The following is a 24,511-nucleotide window of genomic DNA, read 5'->3' as shown; positions in this document are numbered from 1 at the left end:
ACATTGGAAGTGATTCAGTTGAGTCACAGTACATTTGTAGATCTTCCATTGTAGAAATTACATCTGTAAATTATATTTTACAATTAGTATTTTTTTCATGTTCCCCTTCACTCCCTCCTTTTCCCAGTGACCCAATGACCCTCCCCTCCTCCCCCCCTTCCCCCGCTTTGCCCCAACACCCCTTGTGTCTTCAACTTGAATGTATTTAATTGAAAACGCCAATAAAGAATAACAAAAAAAAAAAAACAAAAAAAGAAGTGACTTGAGAAACTGCAATTAGTATTTGAAGAAGCTTAATGGGAATGTCAAAAATACCTTGAAATTAGTAGAAATAAACAAAATTTATAATTTTGATGATTCAGATGTGTGGACTGTTTACTGAAGTTCCTAGAATGTTGTTATAATTTTAGGATTTTTCAATCCATTTTTAAATAGAAGCAATGAATAGTTGTGTATTCTCTTCATAGGAAAGGGCATTTTTTAAAAACACCAACTTCCTTGGTTGTAGATAGCAACTATTTTTATTCAGGGGCTTCAACATTAGCTTTTATTTGCATCATATCTTTTGCTATACTCCACTGAAACAAAGGCATGCTCAAGAGACTGAAGACCATGAAAAAATTAAGTTAGGCTGCAATTCTTTTGGGGCGTTGCTTCCTCATTAGTAGAATTACATATTTGGGGAATAAAATTGGGAAGATGTGAAACATCCAGCTACTTTGTAGCTACATAGCAGAATTTGCAAAAGGAACAATAGGCAATAGGACACTGACAAAGAGGATCCTGTGTTTTTCAGACACTCCTGATTCACATTAATAACCCATCTTCTCAAGTCAGTAACCAGATTTCCTCAGATCCTGCTACTTAGTTAAGCGCAAATTTACATTGCATGGAAGGGCATACAGGATTCTGACCTTAATTTTTTATCTTAGTACATCAGGAAAGCGAGTATATTCATCTGCTTCGAGTCTCCTTTGAAGTGAGAAAAAGCAGGGTATAAACAAAAATAAGCACAATAAATAATAATAATTCATTAATTCAGGTCCTCTGACTCTGGCCTTGCTTTGACTCAAAAGAGTCAAAAGTTTCTGATCTATGTTCTGATAATGTATTACAGATAAGTAATTGCTCCTCTAAGAATAAGAAACAGCTGTATCTATTACTCTGGAATGTTTTATACATCTCAGAATGTGACATAATCTTGTCTTGATTTTGGGAATATTTTCCTTTCTTTTAATTTATTTATTTATTTATTTGCTTCATTTTTATACCGCATTTTTCAGCCCTTAACAGGCGACTCAATGCGGTTTAATCTGGCAAATGATATATTTAGCTTGTTTAAATATATTAATGAAGGCTACAGTTGAACTTTCTGTATGAGGATTTATATGTGCATGGTATCTATCCAGTAATCTGTTGTTATACACAACTAGTTTTCAGTGACAAAACCTAGATACAGGATTTCTATCTTTCCTCTTTTAACAGGATAGTCTGAAGTGACTGAGCAGTCTAGGAAGGCTGTTGTCAAATTTGAAACAAAGTTAAAATATAACTGCATTGTTAGATTATGAAATGTTATAAGCTTATTTTAAAGAAGGCCTCTTCAACTTGTGGCCCTCCAGGTATTTTTGCCTCCATCTCCCATAAGCACAAGCCAGTTTATTAAATGGTCAGGAATTATTGGACCTAAAGTCCAAAACACCTGTATGGTCACAAGTTGAAGAGGCCTGTTTTAAAGCAACAAATACAATTGAAGCATCAACTATATATTCTGCACCTCTGGATGCAGAGAAATTGCTTGTTCTCTAGCTACATATAGTGATGTAGCCTATGTAAATTCTTGTGCCACAAAGAATACAATGATTTGAGATTTAATGTTCTCTTTAACCTGAGCAATTTTTCATAAGGTTTATGTGATGGAAAACAGATCTCACTGAGTTTCTTGATTGTTAAAATCATTCTACTCCAAATAAAATTGTAAGAATAAGAAAGATCTATATCAGTCATTAAAGATTTTTTTCTAATGCAAGAAGTAAAATTTAAAATCTTAGACAGTGAAACATGAGCTTAGGATCTTGACTTCATAATATAATCACATTTTGGAGAGTAGTTACGATATATTACTTTCCATATATATCCATTATACATTCATATGATTTCTTTGAAGACTAATGAACAATTTCTCTGGGAGCCAAAGATGTGCATACAACAGTTTCACTTGCAGGCCACCTCCTCCAGAGTCACGTATACCAGTGAGGCTGTTAACTCAGTTACTATTGAATTAGATGCTCCATTTAGCCACCTGCTATTGAACAGAGAGCATACTTCAGACAAGACTATTTATTTTTTTGTGGGAAACGTTATTCTATCTTTTACAGAGAAATCAACCCTCAGAAGATAACCTAGAAAGCCTTTGTGAGGTGGCCCCACAGGAAAACTCTCCCAACAAACTGTAGATTCAGGATATTTTACGTTTTCACAATCAGGTCAGGATATGAGGTTTAAATAAAACACTCTTTCTTCATTGCCAAACAGGGCACTGGCTATCATTTTATCCTCATATAGCATATATTCTCTTTCATCTCATTTTCACAGTCAAATGTTTCCCTGAGGGGCAACCCCCCTATTTTACATAGATTTCCCTACTAGAACTTCCATGAGGTGCTCAAAACCCTATCTAAACTTTAGTGTAAACCACTTAGATCAGGATCCTATCTATCAAGATCATGTTCTTTGTTATCGCTTCAACCAGATGGGTTTTGAAACTTGCTGCACTATTCATTGCTCCATCTCCCTGCAGATTTGGCACTGAAACAATTTCTCTATGATTAGATCCAGGTTTCTTATCTAAGATCAACTCTACACACTCTCTCTGCCCATTATACTGACTTCATTCTGTCCTCATCCAAACCACCCATTAGAAAAGCAGTGGCAAAAACTAGGTATACATCGAGCTCTGAACCTATATATTGAACATACTAAACCATTTAGAACAGTGGTTCCCAACCTGTGGGCCCCCATATGTTTTGGCCTTCAAGTCCCAGAAATCCTAACAACTGGTAAACTGCCTGGGATTTCTGGAAGTTGTAAGCCAAAATACCTGGGATCCCACAGGTTGAGAACAACTCTGAACATCAGAGTCTCTTTTATTTCCTTTCTTTAGACCTCTCTGGAATGATGTTAGCTGCCACACTGACCAGATGGTTCAAAGTTTACATCTTTCTGACCTGTGAGACCTTAGGGCTTCTAAAGCCACACAATGTAGCCTCACACTCAACTAGATTGGCATCCACAACTGCCATTTTTTCCAGTAATTCTTGCCTAGGAGGAAATCTGCTGAGCAGCAACATGAGCAGTTTCATCCACGATCACAAACTTTATAAACTAGACAAATTTACCTCTTTTGGCAGAAGGGTACTGCAACAAGAGGTACCATGCTAAAATACATTCTTACCATGTTTCACAGCTCTGTCAGATCCTATTACTAAATGGCTTCTTCTCCACTGGCTGGGAATGGCATTTGAGAGGAATTCTTGTGAATGTCTATTCTTGCCAAGAGAAAGAGCCATCCAGTGCCATCTTAGATGGGAAGATATAAATCTTGGGATATAAGGAGTTTTTTAAAATTATCTTTCCCATGTCCCAGCTTTTGAAAGAACTGAAAGAGGAGTAGGTGCAGTCAAGGACTAATAAGGTTATTTCCAAAATTATGCAGTGTCTTGCCTAGCCTGGGTGTGACAGAAATTAACCTATTAATGTATGTCTCCTTCTCATTAGCAAGAATTTACCATCATGGCTCCAGTATACCCTTCTGTGTGGGTAAACTGACCAAATTTGGATTCCACTGTCCTGTTGAATGAAATATTTGTTTATTGTTGTTTCCAGTTCTGTGCAATCATTTCCAGATGGTAGGTGAAGGTTTGAAATGTCACTTTTAGTGGTGATAGTTTTAGCTAAAAGTCAAAAGAAAAAATGAAGACATTATTCAAAGTTATTTCTTTCTTCAGGTGATGGAAATAGCTCGTGTAGTGGCAAAATTTACACTTTTAGGATTCAAAAATATATATTGTGGTGATAATTTTGGATGGGGAAAGAGTAGCATCAGAGCTGAAGTTGAATTTCAGCAATAGCAACTGGAAACACCACTCGGGATCATCTTAAGAGAAGACAGATTAGTTCTTGTGTCCCTGTCAGCACAGTTTGGGAAGAGATGTCTGTATACCGACATGATGTAGATTTACTACTTAACTAGTGGATCATCTTTTGACAAGCCTACTGATGGAGCAGTGGGGGCAACAAGTTTGAATTGTTCCAGACCCTGAAAGTTGCTGATAGAAGCAAGCTGAACCACCACTAGTTGGATATGTACATACTGAAGGTGAGGCCTGAGAAGCAGACCAGATCCCATAAGAAAATATCCTGCTCAAGGAGAATTCTTTTCTAAGAATAAATCATCTATGGAAACTTTCAGGTAGGCAATGTTGCCTGCTGACATACGAGGAAAAAAGAACTCTTGCATCTATATAGAGTGCAGTTATAAGTGAGTGTGTTGATGACCACGAATTAATTCTGTCAAAATTTCTGGAAGCACTATCTGCTATGACCTGCAAAAAGTATTCTTCAGAAGAAAAGACTGCATATAATTATCCAATATTGAGGTTCTTTGTTTTCATTGTGAAATTTTTAAATGAATGTAAAAATAAATGTGTCAGAGTTAGAAGGACCTAAATGGGCCATATAGCTAAACTTCTCTTCTAGGATGGGACACCTGTATCTAAAATATCCTTAATAGATGCTTGTTCGTTGAAAAAAATGCACAAAGATAACTCAGCAATCTTCTTTTTCAGCTGATTCAGTTGCTCAATTTATCCCAACATGGTGGAGTACTAAAATCCTTGATGAAAAGGCTAGTGTACTCAGTGCTTGCCTCCTTTGATTTACACAGCATATCTGAAGCTGAACAGTATCTCTTGTATCTAAGCAACAATACAACACACATGCACCCCCAAAATGCAGTTGAAAAATGGAATGTAACTGGGAATTCCTACAGTTCAGCATTGGTTCCTATGACATTCCTTCCCAGAACTAGTTCACAATTAGCTTTTCTACTTTAGTGAAGGTGAAACTATAGTGTGATACTCATATTGTAGTGCTGGAATCAAGTGGTTTGTGAACAGTCTAAGTAAAACACTTCTGGGTACTTTTTGTCTCTTAAAGCATCAAATCTTCAAGGAATTGCTCTTTTGCAACTGCACTAGTAACCTAGAGAATCAAGTGTATCTTTTTTAATATTCACAGTTTTAGGAGTTTCGGCTTTATTTATTTATGTATTTATTTATTTATTTGTGGAATTTCTAAAAATTCCCATATGGTAATAAAATAGTATAAGCCTGGACTGAAGCCATATAGGGCCTTATAGGTTAAAACAGGACACCTTAAATTGGGCCCAGAAACTAATCCAGAGCCAATGGAGCTGCCTCAGTAGGGGGGTTATATGCTCCCTGGAGTCAGCTCTGATAAGCAGTCTGGCTTCCATTCTCTGAACCAATTGAAGTTTCCAGACGCTTTTTAGGGGCAGTCCCACGTAGAGCTCATTGCAGCAGTCCAACCAGGATGCAACCAGTGTGTGTACCACCAAGTTGGATTTCTCCAAAAACGGCGCACTTGGCACACAAGTTTTAATTGTGCAAGTTTTAATTGTGCTGGTAATAGCTTGAAGTAAATCAGTTTATCTGGCTATTATGCTAGATGAAAAAAAAAAGCCCACTTCTCAATTAAAGGAGATTATTTTTCAGTTACCTATCCAGACAAAAAGTTGTTTGCCTTGTTTTGAATATTATTGACTGTATTACCTCAGGTAGCTTCTTGGATAAAAATATTGAATAATATAGAATGGATTGGTTTATTTTGCTGATAAGATGTAATGACAAGTAGTCTCTGACCATTGGTGTGAAATATATGTATGATCTTAACATTGTTGGGCAGGGGTAGTACTTACAAACAAGAAAGCTTTCCACTATATTTAGCTGTTTATAATTACAAAACACAGTTTTCACAATATGTCAGATGTATGTGACGACATATGCTAGTACATTAAAAAAGAGAAAAACAAGTTAGCCTATTAGATTCCTTCTGACGTTCATTTTCCCTTTGGCTATATAAAATGCAAGCTGTTGGGCTTTTTAAAAAAAATTTGGAGCAAATTCTGAAAATTATTATGGTTCCATAACACTGTGTGTTTGTTAAAGTGAAATTTGCTTGTCTACAATTCATCATTTTTGGCTTGCACCTCCAGATGCTCATAGGAAATTAGGCATCTTTAACTTTCATTTTCCTTGTGGTCTTGGATGACTTTTGAGAAGTTTTTTTCTAGTTAGAAACTGTCCTTCTCCAGCAGCTGGAGCCCTGGCTCGAACTCAAAATGTACAATACCAAAAACATTGACATTTCTTTTTAGAATCATATGTTTATAACTATATGTGGATTACCAGGATTACTAAATCTGTAGGAAGTGCAGGTATCTTTTACTGCAACAGTTATGACTGTGTTGTTGTGAAAATTAGGGGTTTTCTTATTCCATTGAATTTATTTATTTTTTACTGCTTGTAAGTACCAATATTTGTAAAAAATGTAAATTACTAATAAAGTTACTTTTTGTGTGTTTTTACAGACATGTAAACCAACATAACTATTTAGTTTTTTCTGAATTATTATTCTAGGATCAAGACCACCATTAATACTTCAGTCTCAGCCGCCACCTTATTCATCACCTAGAGATGTCCCCCCTGACATATTATTAGATTCTCCAGAAAGAAAGCAAAAGAAACAAAAGAAAATGAAGCTAGGCAAGGATGAAAAAGAACAGACTGAAAAAGCTGCAATGTATGATATCATTAGTTCTCCATCCAAGGATTCTACTAAACTTACGTTAAGACTCACTCGTGTAAGATCTTCAGATATGGACCAGCAGGACGATATGCTTTCGGGTTTGGAAGACAGTAACGTGTCAGAAGGGGATATTTCTTTTAATGTGCAGTATCCAGGACAGACTTCTAAAACACCAGTTACTCCACAGGATATTAATCGCCCATTAAATGCTGCTCAGTGTTTGCCGCAGCATGAACAAACAGCATTCCTTCAGGCACAACAAGTGCCTGTTTTACAGCCGAACACTTCAGTTTCTGCTAAACAACCTCAGAATCCTTTGGTTCAGACACATCAACAGGTTTCTCAGCATGGAACTATTACGCCATATGATGAAGTAGAATTGGATGCATTGGCTGAAATAGAACGGATAGAACGGGAATCAGCTATTGAAAGGGAACGGTTTTCAAAAGAAGTGCAAGACAAAGGTAATTGCACATATATGCTATATTATATTTCTTGAGATGTCATTTATAATAAACTGTCATATAAATTCATATTCCTAGTGATGGCTGGTTAATAAGAGTGGAAGAACAGGGGTTAAACTTTTTAAGCCAAGGGCCGGTTCATGATCCCTCAGACTGTTGGGGAGCCAGACTATAGTTTGGAAAAAAAAATACACAAATTATTACATGCACTGCACATACCTTATTTGTAGTGCAAAAAAACAAGAAATAACAATATAATATTAAAAATAAAGAACAATTTTAACATAAACTTAGTATTTCAATGGGAAGTGTGGGCCTGCTTTTAGTCAAGTTAATTAGAATTGTTGTTGTGTGCCTTCAAATTGTTTCAGACTTATGGGCAACCCTAAGCCTAAAGTTTAGAACATGGGCTGGATAAATGATCCAGGAGGGCCACAACCAGTCCACAGGCCTTAATTTGGGGTCTCTGGTCTAGATGATAAAATTATAATGTGTTTTCTCATAATTCATGAGAAAATAAATAGTACAGACTTTCAGGTTGCAAAATTGTGGGTTTATCAGATGTTTGCATGTTTACCGGATGGTGCTGTTTGCAAAACATTGGTGTCAGAAGCACTTAGAAAATGTGGCTAGGGTAGTGTGCAATTCCGTTTTGTATCCCAAGAATGATACTTTGCTGAAAGTGAGGGCAATCTGGTTGCAACATCATCACCCCATTGATTGCCAGGGTTGATTTGGGAACTGCTTTTATCATTTAAAAAATACATAAAAAGTTATATTAAGTCATAATTTTAACAACAAAGCCTTTAAAATACTGTATACCATATACAAGCTAAGCAAAGGCCATAGGAGTTGTTTATATTATTTTAAAGTTTTAAATTTTGCAATCTAGTATCCATCCATTTCATTATATTGACACTTCGCATATTAACCCATATGCAAAGAAAAGTGAATAATTAAATTAGTTGCTTTTACTCTTTTTTTAACCAAATATAATCATTATCAGAACAATAAGTTTGCAGACCTACTGTACTTTTGATTTTATCTTTGAATTATTTTATTTCAGAGATAATTTTTTGCAAAGCTCAAGTTTTTCTGTGTGTATTCACAAATGTCATCAAGATCTGATTGCCTGAAATGTACATAGTTACTATCATTGAACAGATACCTAAAAGTAAAATATAAATTCACCAGAGCAGATATACAGAGCAATATTAGACTTGTTTACTCAGCTATCTCATTAAATTCAGCTGAAGTTATAGTAAGGCAAGTATGTATAGGATTGTACCAGCATTACATCTGAAGCCACTTTTTAAGGGTTGTCTACACTAATGGGGGAAAAACCAGAGTAGCCAACCTAGTGTAGCCCTCGTTTTTCGGACTGTGCAGAGAGGATAGGAGAGATAAAGAAATGCTTGGTTTGAGATAGATTTATAAATACGTTTTCCAATGAGTTTTTAGTAGCCAAAAAAAGCAGAAAAGGGGATTTTCAGAAAAAAGAAATGCATTTTTAGAAGGGTAAAATGATGGAGATGGATGAGGAAGGAAAGAATGAAGGAAGAGAATAACAACTAGAGCTCTTCCATGTTGTTTATGAGGTCTGTCTCAGGAATGACTATTACACATGCTTAGTAATGTGAGAGGGCAATGAGTGACCAGTTTCTTCTACTTCAGAATGTTGCTTGTTGAGACTTCAGTCATGTGAAATCCTACAGTTTCTCTTGTCTAGTCCTCTTGCTCCTGCTCAGAAGCATCAGATTATATTTTACTGTGCTCTTTTCCATCGTATTGCATAGGGTCAGTGAGTTGAAAATATTGTTGGACTAACCTCTAATTAGGTAAACAAAAATCAGCATTGAAATATCTGTGTCATCTAGTTAAAACCTGTTACTATATAGCAGGGGTTCTCAATTTTTTTCAGTACTGAGACCTTTTTGAAGCAAAGGTTTCCCATAGAGCCCCAATAAATGTTTGTATTGTAGTATATATTCTCATATTCATGTCAGGAGCAACTTGAGAAACTGAAAGTGGCTTCTGGTGTGAGAGAATTGACAGTCTTCAAGGACGTTGTTTGATGTTTTACCATCCTGTGGGAGGCTTCTTTCATGTCCCCGCATGGGAAGCTTTATTATATTATATTAATCAGGCATGGACAAATTTTTGACACATTGTGTTTTAAAATTTGACAGATGGGCCGGGCCAGTGGCAGAGGGAAAATGGCTTTTTGTGGCAAGGGAGGCGGGGGGGGGGGAAGGCTTTTGGTGCTGAGGGGCGAGGGGAAAAGGCTTTTGGCAGCAAAGGATGTGGGAGGAGCACACTTTGAGAAGCGCGGTTATAGGATATTTGTCATTTTATCACTTTTACCTGTACAGTTACGTTATCCTGATCATAGGAGCTGAGTCTTCTTAACAATCTATGAAGTCCAACCTGCAAGTGTGATAGTTATATCATATCATCAGCATATAACAAAGTGTTATAGTATGTGTTTAGGACTTCAGGCATATGAACTACAGGGTCCTTCATTACTCCAGGCAAGTCATTGATATAGAGATTAAATAATATTGGTGCTAAAATGCACCCTTGTCTTACCACTTTATATATATTGATCCTGCTGGTCATAGCTCCATTTAACTCAAACTGTACTCTCAAACAGGTGCTTGCATATCAGGCTTTGATCAGTAGCAGCAGTCTAGGTTCAATTTTGAGGGTGAACAAGTTATTCCATAATATTTCTCTGTTCACCATATCAAATGCTGCAGAGAAGTCAATAAAGGCAGCATACAAGTGTCTCCCCTTACAGGCATATTTAGCAATCAAGTGATTCAGAATAAAACAGGTATCGATGGTAGATCTGTTTTGTCTAAAACCTGTTTTTTCTTCCACAAAGTTACCTTTTTCGTTTACCCAGCTTTCAGTTCTGTTCAATAGAAACATAGGCAGCCAGATTGCTAACAGGATCGGCACTCAAGGAGCATTCTACCCCTCTGTTGCGCCAGCTCCACTGTCTGCCAGTTTGCTACCGGGCACAATTCAAAGTGCTGGCATTAGCCTATAAAGCCCTAAACGGTTCTGGCCCTACTTACCTCTCTGAACGCATCTCCTCCTTTGAACCGACTAGGACACTAAGATCATCTGGGGAGGCCCTGCTCTCTGTCCAGCCTGCATCACAGGCGCGCTTGGCGGGGACGAGAGACAGGGCCTTCTCAGTGGTGGCCCCTCGGCTGTGGAAGGCCATGCCTGCAGATATCAGATCGGCCCCCTCCCTGCTGGCTTTTCGGAGGAAAGTGAAGACCTGGCTGTTCGAACAAGCATTTGATTAAACAGTGTAATTGAACATAGGAATACGGAATAATGGATGATGAGACTGGATTCCGATTTTACTGTTGAGGCGCTAATGATTGTTATACTGATGTTTAATGATTTATGTTACAATTGTTTTTAATTGCCCTATACTTGTCTCGTGATGTTTTGTATTGATGTTGTTCATCGCTTTGAGTCGCCTGAGGGCTGAGAAAAGCGTTATATAAATAAAGTAAGTAAGTAAGTAAATAAATAAATAGTGTGAATTTTGGCAACAATATCTGTATTCAGTTTTATCATATTCATTTACTGCAGTTTAACTTACTATATATCGTGTAATCAAGTTTTATCTAGCCGTTTGGTTTGGTATTTTGATGTGGCCTAAGGGCTAATCAATAAAATGTACTACTACTGTAGAGTTATGTACAAGATGACCCATCTGGGAATGCATTTGTGGAAACAGCTTTAATCTACAAATGTTTATGCTACCAACTTCATTCTCTCAGTAATAATACCTTTTATTTCTTACCTGCCTCTGCTCATGGCTTGAGGCGGGCCACAACATAGTTAAAACACATCATTATAAAACATTCAGTAAAAAGCCATGGTATTCCCTGTAGTCACCTACGGATGTGAGAGCTGGACCTTAGGGAAGGCTGAGCGAAGGAAGATCGATGCTTTTGAGCTGTGGTGTTGGAGGAAAGTGCTGAGAGTGCCTTGGACTGTGAGAAGATCCAACCAGTCCATCCTCCAGGAAATAAAGCCCGACTGCTCACTGGAGGGAAAGATACTAGAGACAAAGTTGAAGTACTTTGGCCACATCATGAGGAGACAGGAAAGCCTAGAGAAGACAATTATGCTGGGGAAAGTGGAAGGCAAAAGGAAGAGGGGCCGACCAAGGGCAAGATGGATGGATGGCATCCTTGAAGTGACTGGACTGACCTTGAGGGAGCTGGGGGTGGTAACGGCCGACAGGGAGCTCTGGCGTGGGCTGGTCCATGAGGTCACGAAGAGTCGGAGACGACTGAACGAATGAACAACAACAACAAAAATGCATATATTAAAACAATAAAATACATATATTAAAATACACAGAATATAGTTAAAAATTGACAAGGTAGATCTGCTGGAAGAAATAGATCACCTGTTGTCCCTTAATTTCAGTTGTCTCTTAAATTCTGACAGCTGACTTCGCTTTGAATCGCTTCCAGCAGGTCATTTGCTTCAGGGAGATAGGGTGCTCTACAAATAAAGTTTTATTATTTATTATACTCCACAGTCTAGGTTAGTGATGGAGAACCTTTTAGAGACCGAATGCCCAAATTGCAACCAAAAGCCAACTCTTATATTAACATATTTTGTTTTAAAAGAAAAACACAATAACAGACCTTTCAATGATACAAACAACTTTTTATTAAAAGGCAATTGACCTTGAAGGAGTTGGGGTGTGGTGACGGCCGACAGGGAGCTCTGGTGTGGGCTGGTCCATGAGATCACGAAGAGTTGGAAGTGATTGAATGAATAAACAACTCAGAAGTTTGCATTTGGCATGCTTTTGAACAATTCATGTGGTTTTTGCTGTTGTATGCTTTCTGATAATTGGTCCAACCTTGGTTCATACATTATAAGTTTGAGAGCAACACATACAGCAATCAGATCATCTGTAGTTTGTTTCTGGTGTCAAATTTGATATAATTCAAAACTGAAAACAGCTGCTGATAAGCATAAGTTGATCCAAACAAAGTGAGGCTACATGTTGATTTCTGGAACACCATATGCTTCAGGGTGCCTTCTTAGGCCAGGACCCCAAGTTGAAATGTTTGCCCAGCTCCCTCCTTTGAAATAACACCTCCCTGGGATTGATTGGTGGTATCCCACCCAGGTCCCAACCATGTCTGACCCTGCTTAGCTTCCCAGATCAGATGGAACCTGGGGCCTCCAATTGGGAAAGGTTAACTTTGGGGGATCCAGTCCAAAGGAAGGAGTCAAGGAGGCCAGAGGGGGTCCAGCCCTGGAAAGGGCCCATGGAAAGCACAGTTGTCGAGGGAAAGTGAGAAGGCCAGTTTGGGGACTCAGCCTTGCAGAGAAAGAGGCCCTCAGTGTTGCGGCAGTCACCATGGGGGCAGTGGCAAGGTCAGGGGCTCACTTCACTTGTACTAGTCATGTAGAAGGTGGCACTGGCAGGGCTGAGCTTGGAGGAAGCATCAAAGGTGTCATCATAAGGAGCCTGGCCTCCTCCGGTGGATGGTCTCTCAGCCAGTGTTACCTCCCACCCTGGTCTTCCCAACCTCCTCCTCCCAGAGGGTGGTCTGTCTTCCCCGTCCGCCACCTGCATTGGACCTCCCCTCCTGTGGGGGAAGGAGAGCCTCAAACTAGAGCCTGCCCCCATTCCCTTCTTTCTTTCTTTTTTAATATATTTTATTAGAGTTTTATTTAGAGATGTCTGTTGGATGTCCTTCTCCTTGGGCACATATGCTCACAGAGAGGGTTCTGAGAGCCCCCTGTGGCACGCATAACAACAATAACAACAACAACAACAACAACAACAACAACTTTATTTATAACCCTCCTTCTCTCCCCAAAGGGACTCAGGGCAGCTTACAAAGACAAAAACAAAGTAGAGAAACAGCAGTAAAAGAACAATTAAAACAAGCAATTAAACATACACAGATAACACAATAATTGTTAAAACAAGTAATAAGTTCCATAAATATATAGTGAATTAATAAAATGCCATAGATTCACCACAACTGGTCTAGGGGCTCCGAGTCTTCTGGGTGATGGTTGTCGTTTGAGCTTTGCCTGGCAGGAGTAGCCAAGTATCCATCCCCTATATCCATCCACCAGAGGTCCTAAGTGTCTAGAGCAGATTGTACTGGAGATAGCAATCCTGTAGGTAAACTGGACCCAAACCATGTAGGGCATTAAAAGTCAGAACCAACACTTCGTACTTTGCCTGGGAACTCATTGGCAACCAGTGGAGTGACTTTAATATAAGTATGATATGCTCACTCCTAAATGTTTCTGTAGCCTCTTAAACTGCTACAAGAGCCGTTTGCATACTGACACCCAGTATGCAAGGCTGTGTCTTCAATTGGAAGAGGATCTTCATTTTAAAAATGGGATGCAAGATTACAGAATTGTTCAGACGTTCAGTACTGATCAAACACAGTTATTTGAATTATTATGAAAAGACATTTCCCCAAAAGCAATTTGAAGACTAGCTTCTGAACTGGGTACTAATTCTGAATACTTGTTAAAGATATACTTGTTTGGCAATTCATTTTCTCAGATGTAGTTTACTACTTAAATTACAGATATTTCAAATGTTGAATCATGTATGAACAGAGATTGTATGGTAAACAGTCATTGATTGTAATCAGTCTGTTTGCTATCATAGGAAAAAGTTAATGACTTTAATTAGGGGTTTACAAATTCATTTGATGTACAGCTATTGTGTTTTTTTTAATTAGGAGAAACCTGCTTCATATATTCTATCACTGTTGCCATTCTATACAGCATGTTCTACTGTACAGGCCTAGTGACAGTAGTCAGTGTGACTATACCGTTATTGGTTGAAAATCGGTGCCTCTGGATTTGTGGTTTGGAGCAGCAGTAACACAGTTTTATGGTGGTGATTGCACCTAATAGATTTCCACTCTTCGCTTATCTGAGCTGATGAAGTTTAGTGGATGGCATTGCAGAAGGAAACAATTGGGTTAAGACTGTTACTCCACATATGAGAGGAATAGTTAGGGTGATGTACAGGAGTGGGAAGAATAACAGTTCTCTGGTGCAGCAATGAATGAGTGCTTTTTCTGTCTTCATATTGTGGAAGAGCTAATGTCAGCAAATCCAATATGCATATATCTTGGGACTGCCATGATCTTGGGTCAGGCCTCAGGTAGTATCTTATATTCCGTTGACAAAAGAATATTTTAGAACAGATCAAGGGTAGAGGATGTACCGTCCAAGACCTATTCTTCATGTGTCTAATTCTCATAGTATACTGAAAAGTTTTTGGGGCAAGGGGGGCATGGGGGAAAGACTTTTGTGAGCAAGGGAGGTGGAGAGGAGGAGCAGGAAAGAGGAGGATATTTGGGAGGAGGAAAAGGTCACCATGGAGTCCCTCAGTATGCTTTGAAGAGCCATAAGGCCTCTACACAGCATACTTTGAGAACGGCTGCTCTAAATAAATCTTGTTTTGTATTTTTTGTATTAATTTTATTGTTACCAAGTATTCCCATTAACATGAATTCCATGTTTATTTGAATTAGTGTTTTAAATTATTTCTCCATTTTCTTTACTATTTTTTCCTAGATAATGATTGTTTTTGGGCATTCCCAACACATGTGAGCGTACCAACCTTTATTTACTCCACAATAACAGCATGTTGAGTTTATTCCCATTTCCATATTTGATAACTGGTCTGGTGTTCTATACCATTTCCAAATACATTTTCTTTCTAATTCTTTATACTTCTCCATTTTAATTTTTTTTAACTCCCTTCATTCGTTCCTCTATTGTTTGGTTTCTGAGTAAGCATTTTTCAGCCACTTATTTTGTAATGTTCTTATTAATTTATTTACAGTATTTATACCCGCCCTTCTCAACCCTGAAGAGGACTCAGAGCGGCCTTCAAAGCCAAAAATTCAATGCCATATACACAAGAGACATAAGATAAACATGTACATTAAAACATGCATTTAAAATTATATAAAGGTGAAAACACCTTATTAAAACCACACAAACATACAATGTATTCATCATTGTTGATCACCAATTTATATATTGCTCCTGCCAACCCTTTCTCTGATTTCTGTCCTTTTAAAAGTATACTCTCCAACTTACTTTCTTTACCTATGCATTCACCATGTATCCCCTTTTAAAGTTTATTATATAAGCCTAATACTGTTATCCCATTTTTATTTCCAACTTTTTCTATTATGCTACTTATAGGGATCAGTTGACCATTTATACCATACAGATCTTTATTACTGTAATAGCCTTTCTCCTTCATTTCCCTTTACCAATTGGAATTAGATTCATTCTCATATAGAGATTCTATGGGCGTCCACTTTGATATTTCTGTCATCCATATTGGTTGCCATTTTTCCATCTTTTTAATGATACTTTTCTTGGGCCTCTTGTTTTTTAATGCTTGTCTCTAGGTTTCTTCTGAATACACCAAAGCTTCCTTCACAATTATTAACTGCATCCTCTATTCTAAACCAACTTTTCTGTTTCCTACCTTCTAATAGTGGTTTTAAATTGAATGCTTCATAGTATAATTCCAGGTTTGGATTTCCTCATTCTAGTTCTTTCTGGTGTGTATAATTTACTTTTTTTGGATTTCTAGATTTCTCCTACGATCCAGCCCTAATCGTCTTGTTTCAAATGTTATCTTTGATTAGCTATCTATGTTTGAAGGACTTGAGGTTAAAAAATGAATGACATAGTGGGCATAAAGCTACAGAACTGCCTTGCACATTATTTATGTTTTAAAATCACGGTGGAAAACTTGACAATGTTCATATTCAGTTCTTAAAGGACTTTAAGAAATCCAAAACTGTGCAGACCATGAACAAGTAAAGAAAATCAAAAGGGGATAGTACTAAAACAAACAAGGCTTTAGTCTTACATTCATATACTCAAAGGAAGGAAATATACCGTTGTCAAGCCAGGTATTACCCATTTTGTCTTTATTTGTTTCATTTTTCCCCTGTCTAAATAGTATTTGTCCCTATTGAACTTCATTTTGTTAGCTTTGGTCCAGATTTCTAATATGTTAAGATCATTTTGGATTCTGATACAATTGCATATGGTATTAGCTACTGTTCCAACATACTCTTTATTTTACTGTTTCCACCTAACTGACTGTGAGGCGCTTTACTTAATGGAGTAGTGACTTCAGAGTTTAAGAGTATTCCCATATTTTGGAGGGGAAATCACACAGATTTGTTTCAGTTTGTACTTCACTTTGATGGTAGATCTTGGAGAGGTCATTGAGACACACACATTTCCAGGTTTAAAGGGGGAATTTCAGTTTGTTTAACTTGATGATGATATTGGTGCTTGAAGGAGTGAGATGAATCATTTGTTCATTAGATCCAAGTATGCTGATTTCAGCTGCCAGAAAAGTGATAGACATTTGAAGGATGTGAATGTTCATTTGATATATGGTTTTATTCTAGTTCTTCAGAAAGAAGCAAACAAAACGTTACTTTAAAGTAAAGATTTCAGTGGTGGGATCTTTCTTAGCATTTGCTGATATTGTACACGGGAGCACCACTGTGGAGCTTTTGAACTAATTTGCAAGATTATCAGAAAGTGGTGATAGTTGGGCTACTGTAGGACTGCATACAGTTCAATACACTCTCCTAGAATAATAATAATAATAATAATAACAACAACAACAACAACAACAGCAAAACTTTATTTTTATACCCCACCAACCATCTCCCCTAGGGGACTTGGGGCAGCTTACAAGGGACAAGCCCAAAATTACAATTAAAACACACAAGTAAAACACTTTAACCAAATAAAACATCAGATAAAACAAATACAACACAGTTGAAAGCAATATAAAAACAATATGGCTGAAAGAAACATAGCTGAAGTACAGATTCAATGAGCGTAATACATCTTTACAGGAGTGCAGGAAAGTGCAACAATACAGTAAACGGGGCAGGAAATACTGTCATAACACATGTTGAAGTAGATCATATGCCGGTGTAAAGTGCGGGCTGGTGTAAAGTACGGAACTTCAAGTAGAGACAGGAAAGTTACTGGTGAGCTGCTTAATCAAAAGCACACCAGAACATCCAGGTTTTTAGTTGACTCTGAAAGGAAGACAAGGTGGGAGCCTGTCTGATCTCCCTAGGGAGGGGGTTCCAGAGACCGAGCAGGTCTCTCCTTCGTCCCCTCCAACTGTGCATGAGACAGGGGGGCAGTGCATTTACTCTTTAGAGTAAGACATATGAAGTTTGGGGTAGGGGTTCATTACTGTGCTGAAAACTAATTTTTTTCTGACTGCTGCCAGGAAAACCACGGTAGTCCTGAATCATAATCTGAATGCTGTCATGGATTAGATGCAGATGAATGAATTGTCTTAAGGTTCAGTACAGATAAGACAGAAACTTTGTTGATCAGCTGGGAACCAGGTATTGAGATTCTGTATTTGATAGGATTGTACTCTTGTCTGAAATAGTCTGATAGGATTGTACTCTTGTCTGAAATAGTAGATTTGTATCTAGGGATTGTGGTCTTCTTTGACCCATTTGAATACTTTTACCTAGCCTGGTGTGTCAGCTGTGCCTCTTCTTACGTGAAACATCTTTTGCTTCAGTTGTTCATGTCTTAATAACCTTCTGATTAGGCTATTAAGATACAGTCGGTATGAATGAAAAAAAGTATTTGGATGCTATCATTCATGCACACTGTGGAGAACCAGAATGCTTTAATGGCCATGTGTCTTATTGTAGGTACTCTGGCTTTCAGATTGCTTCCAAGCTCAGTTGAAGGTTCTGGTTTTACTTAGTAAGTTCTAAGAGATTTAGGATCAGGATACCTGAAAAATTTAATCTTTTTATAGGAGCCTGTTTAGAATGTGAGATCCTCAGTTACTCAAATAGTGCAACATCGAATCTCAATTTTCAAGACCCTGAAACCGAAAAGAGAGAGGCACCCTCTTTGTAATTTGGCCAAAAAGGTGTTGTTGTTGTGCACTTAGAATTCCTTTTTTAAAAATAAAAAGTGTTAGATTGTCAAATCTTCCAGCAATTGAAAGTAACACCATAGAATCAAGTAACCCTTCCCTGAAGGAGTCTTGAAAGAAAAGGCAGAGAGAGGGAAAGAGAATGAAAAGAAGGTACAAGAAGGAAGAAGAGGAAGAAAAGGCAGAGAGAAGGAAGGGTGGAAGGGAGAGAAAGAAGGAAGGAAAGGAGCTCTGCAGCAGAGGATCCAAGGCCCAGTCTACTGAGGGGGAGGCCTCGGCAAGCCGGGGAGAAGGAGGTTGCCTTCGCCAATGCCTCCTCCTAATGAGGCCTGTGGCACAAACAGGTTCCAGTCCACACCTACCCACCGAAACCCAGACTTTTTTGGGGGGGGGGGCTACATGCCATGCTGAGACATACTGGGATGACATGAAACCACCCCTAAGCCCCAAATTTAGCCCCAAAAACCGACTTTAAATTATGCCTGAGGAGATGGGAGGACTGGAGAGGAAAATCCCCCCCCCCCCACTGGTCTCCTTACACATCATTTTCTTGCGCCAGTAAGACTTGAGGGGAGACTATTAAGATCGCTTCTGACCAAAAGGTAATGAATTCGAAGCCAGCCCGGGTCAGAGTGAGCTTCCGACCAATTGTGTAGCTTGTTGTCGACCTTTGCAACCCAAAAGACAGTTGCATCTGTCAAGTAGGAAAATTAGGTACCCCCTATGTGTGGGGAGGCTAATTTAACTAATTTACGAGGCCATAAAAAAGACTCCAGCAAAGCACTCCAGCAAAGCATGTGGGGAATGCGGAAGTACTTCATCAGTGTCGCAGATGGACAATGAAAGTGACAGCTCCCCTGGCGGCCAGAAAAGTTAAATAGCCTCTGACTGTCTGTCTATATGTGTTGTGTGTCTTTGACATTGAATGTTTGCCATATATGTGTATATTGTAATCCGCCCTGAGTCCCCAGCGGGATGAGAAGGGTGGAATATAAATACTGTAAATAATAAAGTAAATAAGTAATAGTGGTGAAGGACCTTTTAAAGTAAGTTTTAGGGGCTAAATTGGGGGCTTGGGGGAGGGGTGGGCGCCCTCCTGCACCTTTAGGCTCCAGGAGCAAAAAAAGTGTGGGATGGCAACAGAGACTGAGTCTCCACAGGCCCAATGCCCCATTAGACCCAGACCTTTCAGGAAGGCCCGGATCTAATGGGGTATCTAATTAATTTGGAACACAACGGAGAAAACTATTTGTAAACAGTTTGTGGTCATGACTTTTGAAACACTGTGTGCTCTCATGTGAACTTATCTGGAATATGAGCTTCTCAATGGAGAATTTGTTACTCCTCCCCCCTCAGAATTAATAAATTCTGAGTATAATTGACCAAATAACATAAAATCATTTTCAGATTACATTATGGGAATCAGTAGGTGGGTTGCAAATCAGTATAGTTAACCGTAGGGTCTAAATATTCTAAATTCATCAGATCACCCTTTTCAGTAGAAGCTAAGCAAGGTTAACCTTGATTAGTACTAAGATGTGAAATCACAGATGAAAACTGGGCGAGCAAGTCATACCACCTGTTAGTATTATTTGTCTAAGAAAACTCTGCAAAATTCATGAGATTTCTACAGGTTGATAGGCAGCTTGATGGTATATTATCCACATTCTTATTGTTTAAATGCCACATTGTGTTATATTAACGGTGGCATAGGGTTTGCTTCCAAGAGTCTCATGGATACCCAGACCCACAGATCTTCAACCCACAAATCTTCAAGTCCCGATATATGCAATGGAAAAATGAAGATTGATAACAGGAGTGTTCATCCTAATGAAATCCGAATTTTAAAAAAATGACATCAGGGGAAAATGCACTTTGGATGTGATAAAATGTATTCAAGAAGTGTCATGACAGTTCATGGAGTCTGTAATCCCTAGTCCATTGCTCATCCTGTTTTGGGGTCCAGTCATGCTGAAGGTTTGTGCGGCGTAGGAATGTTGAGTGTTTGCAGCACATGCCAGATTCTCTTGTAAATGAAAGTTTATTAATTTAATTATAAATATACTGTACCTGTACATTCCACTAAACAGCGAAAAAGAATATGTTAATTCTGTATTTGTTGTAGTGTTTATTGCGTTTCTGCCATCTTTATATATTGTGTTTCTGCCACCTTTCAAGAGTTCTGTTTTTTAGGATTCAATAATCTTCATCCTTGAATAAATGAAAGAGGTTACAGAATGTGGTACAGCCTGTTTTCTTCTATTAATATCATACATTAATTTGGTCAGGATCAGGAATCAGTGTACTTTTAAAAAAATAAAAAAGTGAGTTCCACCTTTCTTATTTGGTCATAAAACAATATTTCCCGTGCTTATTTTTGGGTTGTAAATTTCAAGTTCTTCATTGGATTACTCTTCTCAAATAACCTTTATCACATTCTAGTTCTAATCTCTTCTTTGTACTGCATTTCTTCAATTTTGACATACTTTTCCCTCTATATAAACATCTCTTAAAATGGGGTGTGTCTTAAAATGCAGATGTATCTTATGTATTTTTGTTGTGGTGGTACTAAAATTGGATGTGTCTTACAATTGAAAAAATATGGTAGTTCAAGTAATTTAAACCACTCAGTTTTGGGGATTGCCTGGCTGAAAGCCACAAGTCACAGGGTTATATATATTTACTAGCTTGGGGACCCGGCGCTGCCCGGGTTATTAGAGAAAGTGAGTAATGGCTGTTCTCTATGCCAAGTTTAGTCTTTATTGGTCATTGGCGAGAGTCTCAGTGGTCTCAGGAAGTAAGTGAAGTGACTGCAAGTTCCATCATCCATTGTCAAATTCTTCCAAACCGCACCAGGATGTAGAGTGGGTCATGCGGGCTCTCTGTGTTAATTGTGGTCCTGATCCATCATTGTTGGCAGTTGTAATGGACTTAGGAAGGGAGTGCAGGTATTGAAAGTCCCATCATCCATGGTGCATCCTCCTCCAAACTGCACCAGGATGTAGAGTGCATCATGGAGACTCTGTGTGGCAAGTTTGGTTTTTATCGGTAATTGGATATGGGTTGCAGTGGTCTCAGGAATTGAGCAAAGGTACTGCAAGTCCCATAATCCATGGTCCATCCCCAGCCAAACCACACCAGGGCGTAAAGTGGGTCATGAGAGGTCTATGTGCCAAGTTTGGTCTAGATCAGTCATTGGATGAGGTCAACAGCAGTCTCAGAAAGTGAGTGATGGGACTGGAAGTCCATCATCCATGGTCCATCCTCCTCCAAACTGCAGTAGGCTGTAGAGTGGGTCATGGGGGCTCTGTGTGCCAAGTTTGGTCTTTATTGGTAATTTTCTGACACAGCATCTGGACTTTTCCTTTCATCTCTTTGTCCTCTTGGAATCTTGGAATTAAGGCTGGCCAGAGACCATATGCAAACTTCCCTCTGTCATGTCTCCGTTTCTCTCATTAACCGTCTTTGCCACCAGGGGGTCCTGTTGAGGTTGGCCAATCAGAGACCATATGCAAATAGCACCACAGTGGCAGCCAATCAGAAAGCTGCCACAAACACGTCCGCCCTACATCCTACCTACCTCTATCCTATGTCGCATATAAACTTTGACTTTTATTATATGTATAGATATGTGTTTGCAGTATTCAGCGTGTTTGCAGTGTTCTAGTGAGAAACTTAGATTTTTTGTTTGGTTTAAGAAAAATAGATTTCTTGTTGAGTTTTGACCACTGTACCTAAATAATGATATGGTAGAATTTAAGAAGCTACAGAAAAGGGAAACCAAAATGGTCAAATGACTACATCAATTACTTTGTGAGCTCAGATGAAAGGCAGTTAAAAGAGAGAAGTGATACAGCTATGCATGGTGTAGGGAAAGTATGGTAAATAAGGAGAAACTTTCCCCCCTCTGTCATAACACTAGAATATGGAATGGTCCACTGAAATTTTAAGTGATGAGAAATTCAGGACAGATGAAAGGCTACAGTTCTTCTTTGTGAGTCACACAGATCATTCTGTACTTTCTCAGCTGCTTGTTCAGAAGCTTCTAGAGAACTTCTGTAACCTTCTTTCCGCAGCCTGCCTGATAATACCATCCTGGAGATTGTGGTTTTCTCACAGCTAATTATCCATTCCTGTGGAACCACTTGTAACCTGTGATATTTGTCTTTTGTTACTTTCACATCAGTAAGGAGTGCTAATGAGATTGTGATATTTAAACATGATCTTTCTTCAATTTCATTAAGATTGAATGATCTTATAACCCAACGTTTCCTTTTAGTCAAATATGCATAAACACTTGAGTTCACAAACACCCGAGTCCCCCAAATTCCACTTTAAATGGCAGTGCCCTACATTCTTTAAGATGTGTGAAGAGCCCTACTTTTAAAGTGTAGATCATTATATTTCTTTTTGTCAGAATCCTCAGTTTTGTTTGTTTGGACTTTTTTTTTGCTATAGAGATCAGTGAAAAGGAGGTCCACATTCAATCCAAATATTGTACACAATCAATCATCAGATTTAACTTGAATGTCATGCTCATGTTAGAAGTCACCAGAGCTGTTGTACTTTTTGTGCTGGGGGGAGTGGGGCAGAGATCCCAGTTCAAAAGACGTGCAAGGCTGGGATCTTGTCCCAACATTCTCCTTTTGTTTCTCACTACAGATAGGCTCTACATTCTTGCGACCAAGCATCTTTTGGTCAAGTAGTATTTTTTTAGCATAAATTCTTCTCACAGTCCCGGTTAGTAGCTTTCTAATTACTCATGTGCATGAGTCACAGAAACCTCAAAGAAGAAGATTCCTTACCTACCTGTAACTGAATTTTTGAGTGGTCACCTGTGAATTCACACAGCTCTCTTCTCCATGTAGCCTTGATTTGCCTGTTTATAGTTTTGTCACACATCTGACAGGCTGGAGTCAGAGAAATTGGGTGGGAACCCTACCAAAAATTCAAACTAACTCTAGAAGTTTCTGAACATACAGATGCACAGGCTCAATATATGACCCATTTATATGAGATTAAAGGTGACTACTCAAAAAACCAGTTATGAATATGCAACCTGTTTTTCAGGTGTTGTGATTATGGTGAAAAAATTGGTTTGCTTTAAAGGGGGGTTGGATAAATTCAGGCAGGATTAGGTTATTAGTGAGGATTCATCACTTCAAAAATCAGTGGCAGTGGTGACCCTATATATCCCTTACCAGGGAATGCAAGATGTAGGATATAATCACACTCCTGCCGTTCGGCTTCCCATAGGCAGGTTGCTTACTACTTTGTGATTAGAATGTTATAATATATAGGTCTTTACTCTCATTCTGCATAGCCTTTATTATAGTATTGGTTATTTCAAAATTAGATCTCTCTTGATATCATACGCTGAAATGGATTTGTTGAAACACTACTTCCTGCTTTTTTGGCATTTCAGGAAAACCAGTACTTACTAAGAAAATTGAGACTGAAATCAATTTTGTAGTGAGTTCTCTACTTCAGTTTGAAATTCCTCAAATACATATGCCCAGTTCCTGTGCAATGTTTATATAAAATAAATCTGTTCTCTCTTAAGAGGATTCCCAAGATTTTTGTGTACTCTAGGGACAAGATTTAACCTATTTCCAAAAATGTTTCCTTCACATCTATACAATGCATTTTCATATTGTGGATAAAATGGGATCAGATCTAAGAAATTATGGCAAATACTGTGAAGTTCATTATCACTGTTTTGCAAATTCTTGTTGTCTTTTTAGGTGTGCTTCAGCAAATATGTTACTAACATATTTCTTCATCAGATAATCAATTCTGAATGAATGTTGGTTAAACTGAATAATTGCTCATTCTTAATTGTTCCTATATTGCATATTTTATTAAATACTTCTCATATAAAGTTTACTCAGTTTTTATATTTTATTGTGTAAGGCAGTGGTTCTCAACTTGTAGGTCCCCAGATGTTTTGGCCTTCAACTCCCAGAAATCCTAACAGCTGGTAAACTGACTGGGATTTTTGGGAGTTGCAGGCCAAAACACCTGGGGATCCACAGGTTGAGAACCATTGATGTAAGGTATTGTCCACAGCAGTCCACTTTTGAATCATAATGTGTGAACATGTTCAATTGTGTGCATTTCACGTAGTTTCTTGTTATTTACT

The 24,511-nt window shown here is 38.4% G+C and overlaps 1 protein-coding gene across 4 annotated transcripts in view; it reads left to right on the top strand.

Moving 5' to 3' along the window:
* NIPBL (NIPBL cohesin loading factor) overlaps positions 1-24,511 on the top strand; it is a 149,219-nt gene that overhangs the window by 70,481 nt on the left and 54,227 nt on the right. For 3 of the 4 annotated variants that reach the window (XM_060761401.2, XM_060761402.2, XM_060761403.2), the window contains exon 9: positions 6,720-7,352. The exons of the other annotated variant lie outside the window; for it this stretch is intronic. In XM_060761401.2, coding sequence (XP_060617384.2) covers positions 6,720-7,352 — 633 coding nt within the window. The remainder of the gene's footprint in view (positions 1-6,719; positions 7,353-24,511) is intronic. 4 annotated transcript variants of the gene reach the window in all.

Source organism: Anolis sagrei, chromosome 2, assembly GCF_037176765.1.
Source record: "Anolis sagrei isolate rAnoSag1 chromosome 2, rAnoSag1.mat, whole genome shotgun sequence".
NCBI classification, from domain to species: Eukaryota; Metazoa; Chordata; class Lepidosauria; order Squamata; family Dactyloidae; genus Anolis; species Anolis sagrei.
This window is presented reverse-complemented; position numbering and strand designations above follow the sequence as displayed.